Source organism: Garra rufa, chromosome 16 (genome assembly GCF_049309525.1).
Source record: "Garra rufa chromosome 16, GarRuf1.0, whole genome shotgun sequence".
NCBI lineage: Eukaryota > Metazoa > Chordata > Actinopteri > Cypriniformes > Cyprinidae > Garra > Garra rufa.
In genome coordinates this window covers 16,943,131-16,966,064 of record NC_133376.1, presented here as the reverse complement: position 1 = coordinate 16,966,064, position 22,934 = coordinate 16,943,131, and the positions used below count along the sequence as shown (strand labels likewise).

Sequence of the window (22,934 nt, the reverse complement as noted above, 5' to 3'; positions counted from 1 at the left end):
TTATTATTATGTCAAAAACTGCTGAGTAGAATCTTTTCAGGTTACTTTGTTGAATAGAAAGTTCAAAAGAACAGCATTTATCTGAAATGGAAATATTTTGTAACATTATAAATGTCTTTATCATCACTTTTGATAAATTTAAAGCTGAACTTTGGATCTTTCTATTCATCAAAGAATCCTGAAAAAAAATACTCAACTGTTTTAAATATTGATAATAATATTGATAATAATAATAATAATAATAATAATAATAATAATAATAATAATAATAAATGTTTCTTGAACAGCAAATCAGCATATTAGAATGATTTCTGAAGGATCGTGTGACACTGGAGACTGGAGTAATGATGCTGAAAATGTAACTTTGACCACAGAAATAAATTACATTTAAAAAATATATTCAAATAGAAAACAGTTCTTTTAAATAGTAAAACTATTTAAAATGTGTAATGTTTTTGCTGTACCTTAGATCAAATAAATGAAGGCTTGGTGAGCAGAAGAGACTTCTTTAAAAAAAAAAAAAACATTAAAACTTTTGACTGGTAGTGTATATTATCCTAGTTTAATTAAAAAATATATAATAATGTTAATAATGTAATATAATGTTAATATGATGTTTGTAAATAATAATGTTTAAAAACGGACTGTTATCCATATACCCATCAATAAATGCAATTCTGTATCAGCTCTCATGCATGGGGACTGATGTACACTGAAATAATTGGATCTGTTCTGGCATGTGTTTGATTTTTAAGATTATGGGTTTGATTCTAAAGTGAATGCATGAACTGATAAAAGGTATACCTTTTAAATGTATTAACAGTGCAGTTAATGCTTTGGCACAAAATGACCACCACTGTAACAACACATATTGGAGACTTAAGTATCACTGTTAGATATTTAAAAAAAATAATTAGAAATAACAATTGTTGTCTTACCCTCCGACGTGAGACACAAAGGTTTAACGGTGAAGCTTGAAGGTCCTGCATTGTCCAGCGATGGACAGTCATTCATTTTATTCATAATCAAACTCCGTCCAGTCTCTTCAGAAGATCAATGCAGAAGAAATGAAAAGAGACCGTTTCTGTATTAGCACCATAAATCCTTATAGAGCAGAGCATCCAGGTGCAAAAGCAAACATCTATTCACACTCGCGCTAGAGAGCAATATTGGATATGAGAAATGTGTTTATAGTTCAAAACAATGGCTCCAGTTTGGTGTCACACAGAGAACTCTAAATAATATTGTACGTTAATCTAACCATATAAACAACAACCTCTGCTAGTCAATATATTTTTATTTTTATAAAATGTCTTTTAGCTTTGGTAATAACGTACATTTAAAAAGAAAAATACTATTTGCCTGCTTACAAACTAAAACCTCACGTACCACAAGGTGGCGCTGTTCAACAGTAAATTACACTACGGCCACGTAAACTGTAACTGTATATCGCTTCAGCTATTAATTATTGATAACGTGGGAATAATATAGCAACTAATCATTCATTACCTTACATTTCAGATTTGCAATTCAATTGAATAACTCTTTAGTAGGCTAATTAACTTAACACTTTCACCTGTTATTAATGAATAAATAGCAATCTGATAAAGGTGAAGGTCCATTGTTGGGTTCAAACCAAAAATCTGTAAGTTGCCAGGCCTGAACACATTTAAATCTGAATATAGACAGCTGACATGTTTCCACTGATACGAACCCTGATAAGGATTTGACCCAGAAACCATCCGATACCACATTCCCACATGCTTATGTTGTCGCTGCAGGTCAGGCCGGTCCTCAACTTGAAAGATAAATAGATGGAAAGAAATGAACTTTCCTTGACTGTGGGAAAATACCAGTTTGACAGACATTGAACCTCTACATGAAACTGAAACGATTTGGGTCTGGGTGCCTCACTAAAGAACAAACGCTGTTGACTTTAATGAGGCAAACAGACCACATTTTCTGAACATCTACCATGCCTGCAGTTCTTCTGACCCCCGAGCAGCAGTTTTACAGCAATATCACTCGCTGTATCATGACACAGGCTTTATGTGAACTGTTGTTGTACAGATACGGTCTATAACTGCTGAACCAGCACTATTGTTGAATCTAGAACCTGAAAACCCACAAGCACATCACTGTTGCTTGAAACAAACAGCAGCAGTTTATTATGCCTGCAATTGTTTCATTATTGCATAGGTGAATGTCACAAAACAAGTCCAGGACTCCAGGTCACATTTTACACTACAATTAAAAGAGATTAAAATAAGGACATATTTTTAAAAGAATGATTAAAAATGCTAGGATTGTAACATTTTGGTTTACTGACACAATTTTCATGACAATTATGCAAATTCTCAATACAATAATGCATCTGGATTTAAAAAAAAATAATAAATTGTCATAATTTGCAGTAATTATTCTCAGTGGTGATTCTCATTAGATTCACATTAGAATGTTTAAACTGCAGTACAAAACTGCAATTTAATTTTTTAAACATACATCAGCAAAAATGATACACTACCAGTCAAAAGTTTTTGAACAGTATGATTTTTAATGTTTTTTTTAAAAAGTCTCTGCTCACCTAGCCTGCATATATTTGATCCAAATTACAGTAAAAATGTGAAATATTTTTACTATTTTAAATAACAGTTTTCTCTTTGAATATATTTTAAATATATTTTATTCCTGTGATTTCAAAGCTGATTTTTTAGCATCATTACTCCAGTCTTCAGTGTCACATGATCCTTCAGAAATCATTTTTATATTCTGGTTTGCTGCTCAAAAAAACATGTTGAAAACAGCTGAGTAAAGGTTTCTTTGATGAACAGAAAGTTCAGAAGAACAGCATTTATCTGTAACAGAAATCTTTTGTAACATTATAAATGTCTTTATCATCAAGTTTGAATAATTTTAAATTGTCCTTGCTAAGCAAAAGTAGTAATTTCTATAATTTCTATAAACTCTGAGGCTGTTTTCTGAAGGATCATGTGACACTGAAGACTGGAGTAATGATACTGAAAAAGTAGCTTTGATCACAGGAATAAATTGCATTTTAAAATATATTCAAATAGAAAACAGTAAAAATTTTAAATAGTGAAAATATTAAAAATGTTTTACTGTTTTTGCTGTACTTTTTATAGTTTTTGAATCTTACTGTTCAAAAATGTTTGACTGGTAGTGTAGGCAGTACAACAAATACTCACAATGTAAATATTTCTAAGTATTTACAGTGATATAAATTCTGGGTGAAATATGGACAAACTGAGAAGTTGGGTTGTTTTTACCCAGCAGATGGGTTAAATGTTTAACTCAACTCATCTATTGCTTAAAATTTACTATCTTTACTAAAATTATATCTTACCTAAAATGAAACAAAGCATTTTTTAATTGCAGTATAGAGAATTACAACAAAAAACATTTTAAGATTTAAACAATAAACATTTAAAACATTTACTTTTATTCAACCAGCAAGTTTTTTTTGGACCGAAAACGACATAGGCTTCTCCCAAAAGATAATAAGACGATGTACAAGAGGCATCACTGTGGAAAAAAAAATATTCCTCAGTTATATTTCTATTTTATTTACATTTGAACAAAAAGTGGTATTTCCAAAATTATTCATACCCTTTGCAAACTGTCAGTCTATGGGAAAATCAAAAGTTCTATACCATTCCAAATAGTCCAAGCTGTTCTAAAGCATCCTAATTACCCTGATTCATTGGGAACAGCTGTTTTAATCAACTCAACAGGTGAAAAACAGAAGCTCTCTGCTGTTGGTTTGTGGACAGCCATGGCTAATACAAAGGAGCTCACAGAGGACCTGCGGCTGCGCATTGTGGCTGCTCACAAGTCAGGAAAGGGCTATAAGGCCATATCTAAATGTTTTGAAATTCCACTGGCTACAGTGCAAAGTATTATTTAAAAATACAAGATGTTCCGCACTGTGAAAAATCTCAGAGGATGTGGTTGGAAGCCAAAAGTGACACCACTTCTCCAGATAAGGCACATAAAAGCCTGCTTGGCCTTTGCAAATGCTCATCTGGACAAAGAAGAAGACTTCTGGTCTTCTGTTTTATGGTCAGATGAAACAAAAATTTAATTGTTTGGCCACAATGATGTAGCCTTCATTTGGTGTAAAAAAGGAGAAGCCTCCAACCCCAAGAACATTATCCCCACTGTCAAACATGGTGGTAGGAACCTAATGTTTTGGGGGTGTTTTTCAGCTGGTGGACCAGGGAACCTAATCACAGTAAACGGCACCATGAAAAAGGAGCAATACATCAAAATTCTCAACAACAACATCAGGCAGTCTGCAGGGAATCTTGGCCTTGGGCACCTGTGGACATTTCAGCACGACAAGGACCTAAAACACACAGCAAAAGTGGTGAAGAAATGGCAAAGAGACCCTCCAACCTGAAAGAGCTCATTGCTAAAGATGAATAAGCAAAAATACCAGTGGAGATATGCAAAAAGCTGGTCAGCAATTATAGGAAGTGTTTGATTGCTGTAATAGCCAATAAAGGCTTTTCTATTGATTATTGAGAAGGGTATGAAAAATTTTGGACATGACACTTTTTGTTCAAATGTAAATTAAAGATTAGTAATAATTTTTTCCACACTGATGCCTCTTGTACATCATCTTATTATCTTCTGGGAGACATCTGTGTCATTTCTAATCAAAAAAAAAAAAAGTGCTGTTCGAATAAAAGTAACTTTAAGTCAGAATTTGCCAGGGGTATGAATAATTTCAGGCTTGACTGTATATATATATATATACATAAATATATTTATTTAGTTCAAAAGCAAAATATATTGCTTCATTTTATTTTCTAGTGAAATATGACTATGAAAGTTTTTTTTTAAAAAAACTTACAAGGCCGCTATTGTTAGTTTGCCCAAAAGTTAAAAGCATTTACATTTATGTAAATTCATAGACAAGATTCCAAAACTGACACAACATTCAACATTAACCCTGTTCGGTTCAAATGACTGCTGTAGGATTTCAATGCAGAGTAAATAAGATATTTGAAGTATGTTGTAAAAGAAAATACTATTTCAGTCTAATTCAATGTTTTACTTGCCATTTCTTTGTTATTATAGGCTGTAAGTGATACTTACACTTTGTGAGTGAAAGTTGTGAGTGAAATTACTACACCACTTTGTTTTTTCAATATGGGTGAACAATCTTGATCAAAGATAGCCATGTTGACACAAGATCCCTCAAGTGTATTTTGAAGCTGATCACAAACAGTTCCAAACCCCTGGAAAAGCAACAGAGTCTAGTCTATGGAAATCTCTTGTGTTCAAACATTCCCAGTCTGCGGGATTGTTTTGAAAGTCAAATATGCTGTGTGTGTGTTTACATGTACCGTATGAACCCAAACCTGCCCTGCACTCCATTGTTGCATATGCAGACTCACATGGCGTGAACGACACTCACATGAACCCATGTGGTCCATTTCAAAAAGAGTGGCGAAAGTCACATGACCACAGCGCATGAGTCAGGGAAGAGTAAACAGGTCAGTGCACTTAATCAGATGCTTCCTGTTTATCACAATGCACACACCCATACTTGAGTTTCATGAGTCAGAGGAAACTTTTGAGGGAAATTTATAAAGCATGCTTGCAGGAAAAACAAACATCATGTGACTCCTATTTGTACTAAATAAAAAATGAATTGTGTACTTATTTGAACACAAATGATCTGTGTTCTCCCCAAAAATGAATATTCTGTCATCAAAAGAAAATGCGAAGTAAACAACACTTGTCCTCATTGACTTCCACTGAACAAAAGACAATGAGATGTTTCTTAAGATCTTTTGTGTTCCACAGAAGGAAGACAGACATACTGGTTTGGAACAACATGTGGTGAGAAAATAATAAGAGTTTACCTTTTTTGGATGAACTATCCCTTAACTAGATGACTCCCTTCACTGTGGGTGTGTAACATGTTTAAGGCATGACTGTGTTAATAACCAAAAGTCAGGTGACTGTGGAAAAGGAGGAGGCTGTTTGCAGCATAAATGAGATGGGCCTTTTAAATCGAATCTGAAGCTTGTCGTAAAATAGGTTCATTTCCTTGTTGAATTGTCCTTGCAAAGCGTGATGGGAAAATAACCTGTTACCACAGATTAAGCACTATTATTTTCTGTCTAAATATGTCATGATGTATTCTGTTTGCACTATAGAAGTGTAGAATCCTGTCAGTTTCTGGTTTCCTCTTATGTTTTGTGTATGTTTCCTCTTACCCACAAACATATTAAGCATCTGTAGTGGAGATTTGCTCCTGCACGTACTGCACAGGCTTTAGTTTACATCTTTACACTTCGGTTCGGGCCAACACACACTCAAAGCTCAACCCCCATGGCTTTCACGACTCTATTCAGTCAGAGCTCTATAGAGATGCTAGTCATTGGGTTTTGTGATGAGTGGACGTCATTGTTCTGACTCATTTACTGGATCTCTATTGTCTTTGGCACAGAAGGCAACATGATACATTTCACACATATGTGAAAAACATTTAGACCTTTTCCTTCTAAAAATTTCCATTAAAATTAAACAAAAAATTGAAATGTAAATGTAAAAGTTTTTTTTTTAATAGCAATATTTTTCTTAGAAGGCTGAAAGAATGTCCCAAAATTTCCACAGGAAAGAAAAATAACGTTCTGAATCACTTCTACCAGACAGCAATAAAACTGAATAGAGTGTAGTAAATCTTAAGTGTGTTTTCAGAGCTTCAGATAAGATCTCAAGAGTGTCCTAATCTGCGCTGCTGACTAGAATTAGTGTTCAAAAGTTCCTCCATAGGGTTCAATTCAACTACTGAAAAGCGTCATGGGGAAAAACAGAAAATTTCTTGCGTCACACACTCAATTTATACCTGAATGGTTCTGTGTGGTTAAAGATCAATTATGATGTCACACACAAAAGAACCTGGAATTAATAACAAACACATTGACCTGTTAGACAAACACAAAAGCATTTAGCTGTTCTAAATGCTTACGTCTAATGTTTACGTCTGCGGGTGCCCTCGAAATGACAGATTTCTTTAGAGAAAAAAGCTTTCAAAGTGACATAAATAAAGTGTCAATAAAGGAATGTGCCTATTCATAAAAAGGCCAAAATATAGTATTTTAGTTCTTTAAAACTAATTTAAAGTTTGTTTGTTAAGTAAACAATAAACAGTACTTATTTTCTGTCTTTAAGTAAAAAAAATATATATATAATTAGACATTAAAAATATGTTAAGCATAAAAGATTATTTTAGTAATTTATTAATTGAATTTTAATGTAAAAGTAATGTCACATCAAGGTTTTATATGTTTATATTAAACATTAAGTAATACTAATACTAATACTTTTTAACACCATTTATAGATTGTGGTTAATATTACAAATGAATTAATTATTTTAAAATTTAATGTTAATTTATAGAACTGTAAAGGTCCTTTTTGGTGTTTCTTTTTTCCGCTAAATGTATTTTTCAGATGCGAAAAATGCAAATAATTGAACCCAATCTTTTTTTTTTTTATGACAGACAAAAGTTTCAGATGCAGTGTGTAAAAGTAACTGACATAAGGTGAGGTTATATATATATATTTTTTTAATGTGCAAACATTTTGGACGAGAATTCTAAACTCAGTGTGCAAGGACCTTAAGTATTATACAAAAATGTGAATTAACAACGAAACCTGTATAGATAAAAATTAAAAACTGTTTTTTTTTTTGTTTAAAGATGGTTTTTTTATGCTCATCAAGGCTGCATTTATTTGATCAAAAATACAGAAAAAACAGTTATATTGTGAAATAATATTGCCAGTAAAACAATATTAAAGCAATTTAAAATAACGCTTTTCTATTTTAATATATTTTAAAATATTATTTATTCCTGTCAAGCAAAGCTGAATTTTCAGCATCATTACTGCAGTCTTCAGTGTCACATGGTCCTCCAGAAATCATTTTATGTTGATTTATTGTATATATATACACTTTTTTCAGGAAACGTTAAGGAATAAAAAGTTAAAGACTTACACTGGTATTTTTTTATAAAAAAGAAATGATAATAAATCAGCATATTAAAATGAGTAATCATGCTGAAAATTCAGCTTAGCATCACAGGAATAAACTATATTTTAAAGTATATTTTAAAAAAAAGTTATTTTAAATTGTCACAATATTTCACAATATTACAGTTTTTTTTCTGTATTTTTAATCAAATAAACAGCCAGAGTGAGCACAAGAGACTTCTAAACAATAAAAATCTTACTAATTCCAAACTTTTCAACAACAGTACATTTGTTAGTGTAAATTGTAAATTGTTACCATTTCCCATATAACACCATCAGTCTAACCAGCTGATTTGGCCATTCAAATGTAGCTGTTTTTGTTATGCCAATGAAACACATTGATAAGCGAGGGAGAGGGAGGAGACAAAGAAGGAGAGTTAGACTGAGGAAGTCTGTGAGAAGGAGGGAGAGAGATGATGTCACACCAGTAGTGCACTCAAATACAAAAGCAGCCGAGAGAAAGAGGCACACACACACAAACACATACACATACACACACGCTGCTGCCTGTTTCACTAGCACAACTTCACAGCACACTTCTCCAGCTCTGAATGTGAGTACTAGTTCACTTTTCTCTCTCTTTTAGCACACTTCATCAGCACTCAGCAGTCTCTTTGTCCACATCTTTAGAGCTTTTTCATTCTGTGTCTCTCTCGATCTCTCTGTATCCTCTCTCTCGTGTGCTAAATAACTCAGTCTGTTTTGGTTAAAGTTACAGAGCTCCTGATCTGTCTAGCGGCTGCTTTCTTTGTTTCTTATAGTTGCTCATTTGCCAACTTTCAGAGTCTTTTGTGCTGTGAGTCTTTGTGTAACTGTCTTAGTCCCTGGCTGTCTCTATTGTCCATCCCTAACGTTCCCAAAGTGCACCAACACAGTTTTAGCATGTTATTTCAGCTGCATTTTAACTAGTTTTATGCTCAGGTTGTTAGCTTTGCTTGAGTAAACTCGAGTTGTTGTGTTTGTTCCTTATCACTCCACTTAAAAAGCACAGATGGTTATTAATTTATTGCTTCTTTGTTTGTTTTGAATGGCTTTGTTAGTTGTTTGGTAAAGAAACATGTCTGACCTGGTACATGATTGGTTTTAAATAAAGAGGCTCTTTGTTTGAGGAATGGTAGTGGAGTAGGATTAATCTCTGGCATGGAGAAATAAAGAAAAGGAGAGCGAGTGTAAACACTGTGTAAACAGCAACAGGGATGGAGCTACTGAATGAGAGACAACTAAATAAAGTGAATGATGAAGAGTAATATAGGTGTTCATTTAGCCAAAGTCAACAGAGAGAGGAAGATCACGCACAGATTGCTATTGTGAACACAACTGGGCTGAATTAAACCCTCAAATCAGTCCTAACAGTCTTCTTTAACCCCTACAGGAGAGAAAATCACAATGAGAATCACTGTAATTCAACAATTGCTTCTTCTAGACAGCAATGAGATTAAGTAAAGGGTGTTATCATCTCAAGTGTGTCTCCTTAAAAGCTACAGATAAGATCTCAGTTGTATCTCAAACTGTACTCCAATGTTCAAAGCCTCTCATAGGATTCAATTCAACTATTGAAATGCGTCATTGGGAAAAAAAGAAAATTTTTCCGCTTTGTGTGCTTTATTTATACCTGAGTGGGTTCATAGCACTATTATGATTTCATAGACAGATTTTCTATCACAACACTCATTGGCTTCTGCTTATCCTACAAAATAGCAAATATATTAAGATGACTCACTATGATGAGTTTTTACTCATATAGTGTATATGCACCTGAAGATCCACGGCTATTAACGTAATGCTGCAGTACATTAAAAGTCAATTAATGCCAAAAAAATTACTTGAATAATCTTTCATGGCGAACATGTTTTTAATGTTTTTAAGTAATTACGCAAGTTTTTTTTTTTTGCGACTTAAGAGAAAATATGAAGTAAAGTAGTAAAAATTCTTGTTAATTTAAGCTAAAACAGTGTTAAAATGCTATTAATATTCACACTGAAACCAAACAAGCATTTAAAGCGTATCATGTATTCTGTCATTTTTATGAATAAGCAGTTTTTACACACATATTGCATATGATCCATTTGAAATAATTGTTAAATCATCACTACCAAGAAATTGTTTTAGAGTAATTTAATTTGACATTCACAAAAATGTCAAAAAAGGTTTCAAATGTTTTTTTTTTAATTGTTTACTGTTATGTTAGGAAATATTAAGACCACAAACTATTATTATACTCTTATTTATTATTATGTTTACATATACACTGAGATTCAAAAGTTTGGGATCAGTAAGATTGTTTTTAAAGACTTCTCTTATGCTCATCAAGGCTGCATTTACTTGATCAAAAATACAGAAAAAAACAGTAATACTGTAAATATTATTACAGTTTAAAATAATGCTTTTCTATCTTAATATTTTTAAAAATGTAATTTATTCCTGTGATGCAAAGCTACATTTTCATCAGCCATTAAACCAGTCTTCAGTGTCGATCTCAAAAATGTTAAAATGCTTTTAAATATTTACATTGAAACCAAACAAGCATTTAAAGTGTATCATGTATTCTGTCCTTTTTATGAATAGGCAAGTCATAGGTCAGAAAAGTTTTTACACACATACTGCATATGATCCATTTAAAATAACTGTTAAATCATCACTACCAAAAAATTGTCTTAGAGTTACTTCATTTGACATTCACAAAAATGTCAAAATAGGTTATATTTATAGAAGTTCATTTAGTTGCATATTTTTCTTGTCACATGATAACAAAACCTGCATGTTAATCTTGCCATACTGACTTTGATTTGGTGGATAAACGCTTTTGAATTATGAATAATATTTTTAAATAATGCTTTACTGTTATGTTAAGAAATAACATTAACTATTGTTATACTCTTATTAAATGCTTATACATACACCGCCATTCAAAAGTTAGGCATTAGTTATTTTTAAGTTAGATTTTGAATGTTTTTCAATGAATTATCTTATGCTCATCAAGGTTGCATTTACTTTGTTAAAAAATACAGAAAAAACAGTAATATTGTAAAATATTATTTCAATTTATAATATTGGTTTCCTATTTTAATATACGTTAAAATATAATTTATTTCTGTGAGGCAGTGCTGAATTTTCATCAGCCATTACATCTTCAGTGTCACATGATCCCTCAGAAATTATTCTAATATGCTATTTCGCTATCAGCGTTTGAAACAGTGGTGCTGCTTTTTGTGGAACGTGATTTTTTTTCAGGATTCTTTGATGAATAAAAAGTTTTAAAAAACAGCATTTTTTTTTCAAAATAGAAATCTTTTCTAACAATATAACACACCATATTTTTACAAAATATTTCTATTTTAAACCAATTTTGTTCTTTTTAACTTTAACTAAAAATTATCACAGGTTCCAACAAAATATTAAGCGGCACAACCACTTTTAACATTGATAATAAATCATCATATTAGAATGATTTCTGAAGGATCATGTGACATTGAAGACACCTTGCTGAAAATTCAGCTTTGCATCACAGGAATAAATTACATTTTAAAATATATTCACATAGAACACAGGTATTTTACATTTCACAATATTACGTTTTTTTTTTAAATCAAACTAAATGCAGCCTCGATGAACATAAGGAACTTAAAAAAAAAAAAAAAAAAACATTAAAAATCTTACTGATCCCAAACTTGAACAGCAGTGTGATGATATATGATTACGAATTTCTTATAGAGAAAAAAAAAAAAAAACTTCTCAAAACATCTAAGAGCTTCATTAAGCTTCCTGTGGAGGAACAATAAAACTGCTCCGCTCTCTTCAGAAAGAGGAAATTGGAGTGGGAAGCTTTGTTGTTTTACGAGTGAAATCAGGATTAATTAATCCAGAGATATAAAGTAGTCGCCCATAAAGAGGGGGTGAACGAAACTGGCAACAGATGCTGTAATGGATCTTTCTTTTTTTTTCACCTCCTCCCATTTCTCTCTCTCTTTCAGACTGGAATCACATGGCCAGCGTGTGGGACAGGAACGAACTCAACAGCAGGATCTAAAATGCCAATCTCGGGAAAATAGAGGAAGCTTTTGTTTGAACAAAGGGCAACAAGAATTCCTAAAAAGGAGCTGGACTCTTCAGAGAGCATTTTTGTACACCAGCACACATATTCAAAAGCCAACAAGACACAAACAGACACAACATGCTGCAGCAAATCCTAACTGACATGTACATCGACCCTGATGTACTCGAGGCCTTGAATGAAGAACAGAAGAAGATTCTCTTCTTTAAAATGAGAGAGGAACAAGTCCGGCGCTGGAAGGAGCGGGAAGAGAAGGAGGGCAGGGAGGGGATTAAAAAAGAAAAGCTCCGGCAAAAGAAAGGTATGAACTTACTCACACCCTTTCTAAAAATACAGCCACGTCTGTCATTCTGTGAGCATCAACAAGACAAAAACTATTTACAGAACAGCCAAATGCTTTTGTGTCACTCTGACAGGTTACTGTGTGTTAAAAACGGCAGATTCTTAAGTTTAAGACATCATAATTAAACCTGAAAGAACTAAAAATTCAGCACATGAGGCAAAAATGTTTCTTTTGGTTTCAATGACGTGTTTCAATAGTTGAATTGAAGCCCATGGAGAAGATTTTGAATAGTGAATGATAGCAGTGAATAAAAAAAAGAGAAAAACGTTTTGACAGTTGCTTTCTTATGCTCTTATGCTCACAGAGGCTGCATTATTTGCTAAAAATGCAGTAAAAACAGTAGGGATGCACCGATACGAATCGGCCGATAATGCTTGCGCGTTTTGTCAGTAAAGCCGGTTCTGTAATCAGCGGTAAATGCCATCAGGTGCGTGATTTCACGTTGAGCCGTATATACTACACACAGCCGCTGTTTACCGACGAGCTGCGCAAATCAATGTTCATTATCAGTGTGAATGTGCGCAGCTCGTCAGTGAACAACGGCTGTGTGTAGTATATACGGCTCAACGTGAAATCACGCACCTGATGGCATTTACCGCTGATTACAGAACCGGCTTTACTGACAAAACGCGCAAGTGATCGGCCGATACGGATCGGTGCATCCCTAAAAAACAGTAATATTGTGAAAAATTATTTTACAATTTAAAACAATCTGAATTTTCCCTCAGAAATCATTCTAATATGCTGATTTTCTGCTTAAGAAACATTTATTATTAATGTTAAAACAGTTGTGTCAAATCCACATTTTCGTGGAAAACGTGATTTTTTTTCATATAATGAATAGAAAGTTCAAAAGAGCAGTGTTTATTTGATGTTTGTTTTGTAACATTATAAATGTCTTTACTGTCACCAAATAAAAAAATCATATCTTTCAAAAACAAAAACTTACTGACCACAAAATTTCAACTAGTGTAATTTATACTACCAGGCAAAAGTTTTTGAACAGTAAGATTTTTTTAGTGTTTTTTTAAACAAAATACATTAAAAGCAGTAATATTGTTTAATATTTTTACTATTCGAAAGAACTGCTTTCTATTTTAATATATTTTAAAATGTAATTTATTTCTGTGATCAAATAAGTTAAATTTTCAGCATCATTATTTCAGTCTTCAGTGTCACATGATTCTTCAGAAATCATTCTAATATGCTGATTTGCTGTTCAAGAAACATTTATTTATTTATTATTATTATTATCGATATTTAAAACAATTGAGTAGATTTTGTTCAGAATTCTTTAATGAATAGAAAGATCCAAAGATTAGCATTTATCTAAAATAAAAAGTGTTTGTAAACTTATACACTACATACCATTTATTTAGCAAGGATGCTTTAAAATCATCAAAAGTGGTGATAAAGACATTTATAATGTTACAAATAATTTCTATTTAAGATAAAGAAGACTTTCTATTCATGCTGAACTTTCTATTCATCAAAGAAGCCTGAAAAAATTACACTCAGCTGTTTTCAACATAATAATAAATGTTTCTTGAGCAGCAAATCAGAATATTAGAATGATTTCTGAAGGATCGTGTGACTCGAGTAATGATGCTAATAATTCAGCTTTAAAATCAAAGGTATAAATTACATTTTACATTATATTTTCGAATAGAAAACAGTTAAATTAAATAGTAAAAAATATATTTTAAAATTGTACTTTTTTTTACTGTACTTTGGATCAAATAAATGCAAGCTTGGTGAGCAGAAGAGACTTCTTTAAAAACATTAAAATCTTTTAAAAGTGGTAGTGCCATTTCAACACATTTACAGCCTGATTTAGTTAATTCACCCCTTGCTGTGTGAACGTAGCCAAAGAATGATTCACTTTTATTGAATCTCCTTTTACACAGTTCAAGCAAACTGTATGAAAGCCGTGTGTTACAAGGAACTCAAAATAAATCTTTTAACACGCCCTCACTGATGTAACAAGAAAATCAATACCTGTGCGAAATGTTCGAACGTCATTTCAAGGTGAGCACATATTTTTGAGGCCAAAGGAAATGAAGTGACCTGAAAGGGAGAAAGAGTCACATAACAATACCGCAGAGACACGCTTCAGCTGCAAGGGCGAAACCAGAGCCAAATTCCAGTTTTTCAACACTCACCTTGCACCACAACACAATACTCACATGCAAATCACCTTGCAGTAGATTACTGTTTATCTCCATAGCATTAGCATTTGTAAGGATTTAGGCGTCGTTTAGGATCTAACCCCTGTAATGCCGCAGGGGCCCTGCCGCCATAAATTCCTCTAAACATTTCAGGGCTTTCTAACACTAATGCCTGAGGATGTGCTTTGCCAGAGATTTGGGCATGGAATGTTCTCAGGAAGCACAACATGCAAAAACAGAGCAGCCATAAAAGAGCCATTTTTAGTTTCCCAAAGAACCGTTTAGTGAACATTCCTCAAAAGAATTTTTTTTCTTCAGCCCTGTTTACACTAGTACTTTTTAGTTTAAAAAAGCATTTTAAAATGAAATTTAGTCTAGTTACACCAGTCTACACTGGTGTTTTCACTGTGTTTCAGAAACTATCTCCGTCCACAATACACAACCAAAAATGCATGTCACACAACCATTCATAATGAGCATGATGTTAGACTTTCGAAAACACTGCAGACTTCGTTTTAGTTTGAAAACTCCAGGGTTGCAAGGCCACGTTTACACTAGTGTATTTTTGTTTTAAAATGCATAACTTTTTCTATGGGTCCACCTGTTGTTTACACTACTCTGCCGTTTGACCCACGAAAACTGAGACTTTCGAAAATGCTGCAGACTCTGTTTTAGTTTGAAAACTACGAGGCCATGTTTACACTAGTGCATTTTCGTTTAAAAATGCATAACTTTTGCTACAGTTACGTCTGTCATTTATACTACACCGGCGTTTTCGGCCCTCGAAAAAACACTGCAGACCCCATTTTAGTTTAAAAACTCTGGGTTGTGTTTCAGGCTACGTTTACACTGGTGTGTTTTTGTTTTAAAATGCATAACTTTTGCTATGGTTTCACCTGTTGTTTACTTACTACTCTATCATTTTCAACCCTTGAAAGCGGAGATTTCTGAAAATGCTGCAGACTCCGTTTTAGTTAAAAATTTCAAGGGTTGCGAGACCATGTTTACACTAGTGCGCTTTTCTTTTTAAATGCATAACTTTTGCTACGGTAACCCCTGTTGTTCACACTACTCTGCCGTTTTGTACCCTCGAAAACGGAGCTTTTTTAAAAATGCTGCAGACTCCATTTTAATTTGAAAATTCCCGGAATTGCAAGGCCATGTTTACACCGCTGCATTTTCATTTTAAGATGCATAACTTGTGCTATGGTTACGCCTGTCGTTTACACAATTTTCACCCCTTAAAAAACAGTGTTTTGAAATCAATGCAGACTCCATTTTAGTTTGAAAACTCCATTTTCGTTTTAAAATGCATAACTTTAGCTATGTTATGCTTGTCGCCTACACTACTTTAGTTGTCGACCCTTGAAAAGGGAGACTTTCAAAAAAGCTGCAGACTCTGTTTTAGTTTGAAAACTCCGGGGTTGCGTTTCAGTGTAAATGGACCGAAACAGGTGAAAACGATGGCCACAATTGCTTTGCATATCCTTGACAACCTTGATTGTTAACAATAACATCACACTTATTATGAATGGTCATGTGACATGCACTTTCAGTTGTGTAGTGTGGAAGGAGATCGTTTCTGAAACTCAGTGAAAACGCTAGTGTAGATGAGGAACGTTTTCATTTTAAAATGAAAAAAAAAAAACTAGTGTAAAGAGGTAGTGTGAAGTAGTTTTAATTAGCTTTTTCCACTATGAAGCACATGTAGTGGAATTAGAAGGTTCCATAGATTTTAAAGTTTCTTCATGGAACCATCAACGCCTTTATATTTAAATGAACATTCTGAAAATTTACTCACCCTGTAGATAAATTAGTTTCTTCATGGGAACAGAATTGGAGAAATTTAGCATTACATCACTTGCTCACCAATAGATCCTCTGCAGTGAATGGGGGCTGTCAGAATGAGGGTTCAAACAGCTGATAAAAACATTATATTAATCCATACGACTCCAGTCCAAAAAGAAGACGGATTGACTTTTTCCATTTAACTGTTTTGGCCAGCAGCAACAGTTAAAAGTTAAAGTCTTAATAAGGGGTTTGTTTCTTACAAACACACAGCTTCACTTCACAAGACATTTATTGTTGGACTGGTCTCATGTGAATTACTTGTGAGTTATTGTGAAGTTTTTATCTCCCACTCTGTCCGAGCATGTCATGAAATGTGAAATTTCCTTAAATCTGTTCCAACAAAGAAACAAACTCATCTAAACTCTGGATAGCCTAAGGGTGAGCAAGTTTTGGGTAAACCGTTCCCTTAAAAACGACAGTTCTTCAAAGAACAGAGGAAAAAAAAGAAGCAAATAGTGTGGTTTGCAAATGACAGTATCAGTGGCGGAGCCAGAGACACCTGACATCCGATTGGCCACCCCGGGTGCCACCCCAAAATTTTATTTGCTGCTGGCAGTACCTGATGCTGATTGACATCTCATTTGTCTAAAGACGTTTTAGAATTTTGCCGGTAACGCTGCTTAAGCCATTTCCAAATCGAGACGAGCCAAAGACATGAGCATCAATGTAAGACGAATAATAAAACATCATTTTTGAAATACCGTACGTTTTATAGTTTATCATAAGGTTTGTTTGCTGGGTATATTATCCGTTGTGTAAATTAACTAGGCAACGACGACATCAGTTAACTTAATGAGATTAGAGAGATCAATTCACACTTTAGATAGTTAACGCTATACTTCATCTGTGCTATGGTATTATATGTAGCCTACATACCATGTACCATACCATGTATGTACAGGGCTCGAAATTGCGACCGTTTTGTCGCATATGCTTCCAAAATCTAATTATATTTTATGCAAGAGTGAGAAATTGTTGTGGTGCAACTTGGTTTCAATTCTTTACAAAACTTTCGGTAGCCTAACTACTTATGTGAGCTGATGCAGTGACAGGTTGCTGTTCGCTCCAACATTACATAACCATTTGAACTTAATCTTTACATTTTTACATTTTAAGTATCAGTCAAAATATAGGCTACTGTACAACGCGCCATACATTCACATCATATGATAACTCAGCGGGAGACGTAATTTTCTCTGGGGACACGTTTTTCAAAATCCCGTTTGTGTCCTCCCACTTTCAAATGGTTTTGTTAAAGTAATCTCTTGTATTGTAGAATGCACGCTTAGCGCTGCTGAGAGTTTCGCGCGATCATTAAAACGAAACCAAAACGCGCACCGCATTCAAAAGCAATCTTGAAAGATTCGGTCTCTGTTTGCACATTGAATATTGAAAGAGTAGCCTACTTTGATTATGGCTGCATTTATTCTACACGACTAAGAAAGAACTGTGTCGTTTATTTTTGTCATTTATAATATATTTTGTTATTTATGTAGATTCTTAAAAAATGCAGTGGTTGTCTCAAATTTAAATGGCTGTACCTATAAATGGCTTCTTGTCCCTTGCTTAAGGCATAAAATAAATATGTAAAAAAGGCTTTCAGAATCAGCCCATTTGCTTGTAAAACATCGGCAATCAGAATAGACCATGAAGAATCAATATCTGTGCATTACTAAAAAAGAAATTGGGTGCTCCTATTTTTTATATTTATTTTTTTATTTTTTTATTTTTGGTAAAAAGTGAAAAAGTGAATTTTGTGCCCTGTATATAAGTTATTATATTTAATTAACAATGTTATTTGGACTTTGTAAAATGTCTCTTGTTACACCAGTGAGCAATGCAACTTGCGAGAGAAGCTTCTCTGCGTTAAAACTTATTAAAACCCACCTTAAAGTCACCTAGGGATTCTCAGTGTTGAGTCAAGGAGGGCACGCTCCCTCAACATGGATGAATTTGTGAAACGTTTTGCCAGTTCTCATCAGAACAGCAGAATTATGTTGTTTTAAACATAACTAGGATAAGTTTGTAAGTGATGACTAAAATTGTGTTTTTGTTTTCAAATCCGGGTTTGATGTATGCTCTAATTGCAGTATTTTTTGTTTAGTTGTTTTTTCTTTATGCTAATGTTTTTGTAAATGAACTCAGCATTATTTTTGCAAATAAAACTTTAGAATTCCTTAATTTATTATTTCAACTTTATGAGTAGAGTTCGTGTGTGAGGACCCCCTGAAATAGCAGTGGCCACCCCCTGGCCACCCCATGTAAAAAATTCTAGCTCCGCCACTGGACAGTATGTGGAAAAAGCAAGAGAACAGTTTGTGTAACATGGCATAAACATACAAGGAATTTTAAAACATCAGAGTGACATCTGTGACAACTTTGAACCCATGTTCTCTTGCTGGGGAAAAAAAACATTCAGTTCATGTGTTGATGACGATGGAATCCAACCGAGCAGGAATTGATGCTTACAACATTTGCTCAAGGACGTAAATGTTCTCGTAAGTGTTCCTATCAATAGCGCTGGCATTCTCCCCCGGCTTCTGTTTCTCATCAAAAAAGCGTCACATGGGCCACATGTAACACAGGGCCTTTGTGATATGTTTAGCTCCTGCACAAAAGAGAGCTGCTGTGTCACAGTCATGCAGTTTGACTCTTATTCATTTACTTCAGCTTGACATGGACAGTCAAATCTCTTTCTGTGCTCTTTTGATTTTTTCTCCGCGGACGCACAACTTCTCCGCGGACGCACAACTGGTTCACAGCTCATGTCAATGCCAGCATTGTGAAACGCAGCTGTGTCTGTCTTTCTCTCGCTCAGCACTTTGTGGCCGGTTTCAGTCGCCTCAGCTGATACTGTGTGTCAGCTTTGCGTCGAGATAAATACTGTTGAAGTTTCTGTTGGCAGTTCTTTTTGCACACAGACTAACAAAACTACAAGCTATCGCTGGAACTTTGTACCCAAGACTCTGCCCACTGGAGAGAAAAATCATCAATGAGATCTCTGTTAGGTGTCAATCGTTTCTGTTTGACAGCTAGATTAAATTAATACTAAATGGAGACTTCAAGGTGTGGTCAGACTAAACATAAGCCTAGGGAATTACTATAGACACCTAATATGCAACAAATATGAGCAACAGGATGTGATGTCACACTCCAGGAGTGTTTCTGTAGCATGACCCGTCCTATTTTTCCCGGATATGTCCTTTAAAGGTGCAAATCATTTAGAAGCACAAATTAGTCCAGCAAATCCTCAGCCAAAGGAACGAGCTTGCGAGCTATACCGACTAAACATTCTTTAAAGTCAAACATCTTAATATTAACTCATGACTAAATAATCTGAGGTGTTATAGGGATAGTTCACCCAAAAATGAAAATTCTGTCATTAATTATTCACCCTCATGCCATTCCAAAACCAGTAAGACCTTCATTAATCTTTGGATTAAATCCGAGAGCTTCCTGACCCTGAAAGTTAGTAAGAACATGATTAAAATAGTCCATATTGAATTAAATCAATCTTATTTTTGTTTTCTTAGCACACAAAAAGTATTCTCGTACCTCCATAATATTATGATGGAACCACTGATGTCACATAACCTATTTTAACTATGTTCTTACTACCTTTCTGGGCCTTGCATCTGTCCATTGCATTGTTGTCTATACAAGCTCTTGGATTTCATCAAAATATCTTAATTTGTGTTCTGAAAATGAACAAAGGTCTTACAGGTTTGGAACATGAGGGTGAGTAGTTAATGACAAAATTTTCATTTTTGGGTGAACTATCCCTTTATGGAGAAGCAAAGAGTGACTTTGAAACAATGAAAGTCTCCTTTGAGATAGTATAACCAGATTTTTAAGGGCCTTTTTTTATTTTATTTGTAGTTTTATTACATTAAAGAAAGAAAAAGCTCAACTATAATAGGTTGCGTTCCTTTACGAGGTGTAGCTCTAATATGGTCAGATTAAGCCCTGGGCTGCTCAAGTGGGGTCATAGTGCTTTAAGAAACACACCTCAAAAACACATATTTATCATTATGTCGTTACATCACCTGTCAAACACAAACACCATGTTTTAAGCAGCAAATGCGGGTGAACCATGTGACCTTGGCACAAACACTACACAAACACACAAACAACCCATTATCATGACAAAATACCTTATAAAGATGAGTGCCAGTTCAATATTATGTAACTTTTGTAGTTTCAGCAAGACATACTGGACATTTCTGAGATATCTGACAGAAATCATTCCTGCATGGAAGCCATATGATCTGCCTCGCTTTAGACGAACCGTGGCTTCTGTCAACCTGGAGAACCGGTTCTTTACGTAACCTTTTCTGCTGGAACTGAGGGTGTTAGGTTTTCACTTACGCCCATGCAAAAGAAATGGAAAGATCGTCCCGTGCTGGAACAAACGGTTCCACACTGACATTTTTTTTTTAGCTATTTCCATAATTCCCTCTTTGATATTCATGGTATTACGATGTACTTTTAGATTATTTAGCTGATATACACAAGGATCCTCTTTGTCGCCTTTTACGTAAGTGCCACATATCAGTTTATCACACTTCATTTCTTGCCTTCAAACATTTGGTGTAATCTGAGAAGGTTAAATCACACTGAAATAATGATGAGGGTGACTGGAAAGGATTCACAGCCTTTGTGAGTCGGTGCAAATGTCCGTAAGGTGATAATACAAGCCTGATGAACGCGGGGATTGACATCCACACACTGAAAGACTTTTACCCAGAGCAGGCGACCTACAGTAGGGTCAATTTCAGTCAATGTCACAGCGCCATCTGTCTGTGAAAAGGATACACTACAGAGATATTGGAAATCAAGGGGTCAGGGGTTTGGCTGGTTAACATCTCACAGATTTCTGTAACCAAAAAATATGCATCATAATACAATTTTAAAAGGATATCAGTGGAGAAATATGATTTACACTGGTTCATGTTAAAGTACCAAACCGCATCCCCTTGTGGTGAATAAAGAAGATCTAAAAAGCATAAAATTACATATTATTAGACCTCGAAAATACCCATTATTTGTAAGGACTAAACGTGAGCTCTTGCATCTGTTATGTATCTTTGTCGTTGTAACCTAATTGTTTCTTTGCTGCTCATTTATTTATTGTTTCTCAGATACTGATTTTCTTGACATGTTTATTGTTTTATCCTCAGGCCCTTGTAAAAGTGTGAGCTGGCTGCTGGGAAGTGATGGCGATGTGCATGTGTGTATTATCGGAGAATCAGATGACCTCAAATCTCCAAAACTCATCCTGTCCGAGCTGAGAAACAAGACAGCGGCCAACACTAATACATTCAACAGGTGCAACACCCTCTATTCTCTATAATATCAGCAGGTAGATTTCTGAAGGATCATTTGACACTGAAAACTGAAGTAATATTGCTAAAAATGAATCTTTATATCACAGCCATAAATCACATTTTTAAACAGTAAACAGTATTTTAATCTGTAATAATATTTATAATATTACTATTTTACTGTATTTTGAGTTTAAAAGACTATTAAAAACATTTAAAAAATTACCAACTCCAAACTTTTTAATAGTAGAGTGCATTGGACATCTACACTCTTAAAAATAAAGGTGCTTCACGATGCCATAAAGGAACCTTTTTGTTTAAATGGTTCCATAAAGAACCTTTAATACCTGAAGAACCTTTCTGTTTCACAAAGAATTAAATATTCCAGAGAGCAATATAATAAACCCCAGTAACAGCAGGCAAAAACACATACTAACAGCAGATTAAAAAAAATACATGCATACGATACCTCAAACACAAACATTATTGGAAATAGCAATCTAACGCTTTTTAAACCACAGAGCTAAATGTGTTTTTATTTGTTCACAGAGCAAAAGTAGAACCTGTAAAGAGCAGCTGGACCAGCAGAGCACACCAAACCAGCACAGAACCAGGGATCCAGCTACTGCTCAAGGTGTGTGGGGGTACTAAAATATTAATTACATTTTAAGAAATAGAAAGAAAGAAAGAAAGAAAGAAAGAAAGAAAGTTGGGGTACTGCACTGCTTCTTCAGTAGTTTTGCTTCAGAAATAATGTTGTATTGGAAAAAGTGGCATCTCAACACAGTTCCAAAACTGTTTATCGGACAAAAATGGCATAAAATGTCTAATTAAAATTGCCACGAAGACACATATGCCCAACAATAATAAAAATGATTGCATTACTATTTTATATTAATTCATTTAGTATTAGGAATACAACAAGCAATTCGTATTAAAGGGATAGTGCACCCAACAATGAAAATTCTGTCATTATTTATGTTCCAAACCCATAAGACCTTTGTTCATCTTTGTAACACAAATTGAAATACTGAAATATGAAATACTAGAGTTTCTGACCCTGCATAGACAGCAATGCAACTACCATGTTCAAGACACAGAAAGGTAGCAAAGACCTCAAATGGCACA

The 22,934-nt window shown here is 34.2% G+C and overlaps 1 protein-coding gene across 1 annotated transcript; it reads left to right on the top strand.

Annotated features, from left to right (window-relative positions):
- Positions 1-8,523: 8,523 nt before the first annotated feature.
- Positions 8,524-22,515, top strand: LOC141287885 (SH2 domain-containing protein 4A). The gene is made up of 4 exons (XM_073819980.1): positions 8,524-8,622; positions 12,041-12,421; positions 21,663-21,810; positions 22,356-22,515. The coding sequence occupies exons 2-4, from the start codon at positions 12,241-12,243 to the stop codon at positions 22,474-22,476; spliced, it is 450 nt and encodes a 149-aa protein (XP_073676081.1). The 5' UTR covers positions 8,524-8,622; positions 12,041-12,240; the 3' UTR covers positions 22,477-22,515.
- Positions 22,516-22,934: the final 419 nt, after the last annotated feature.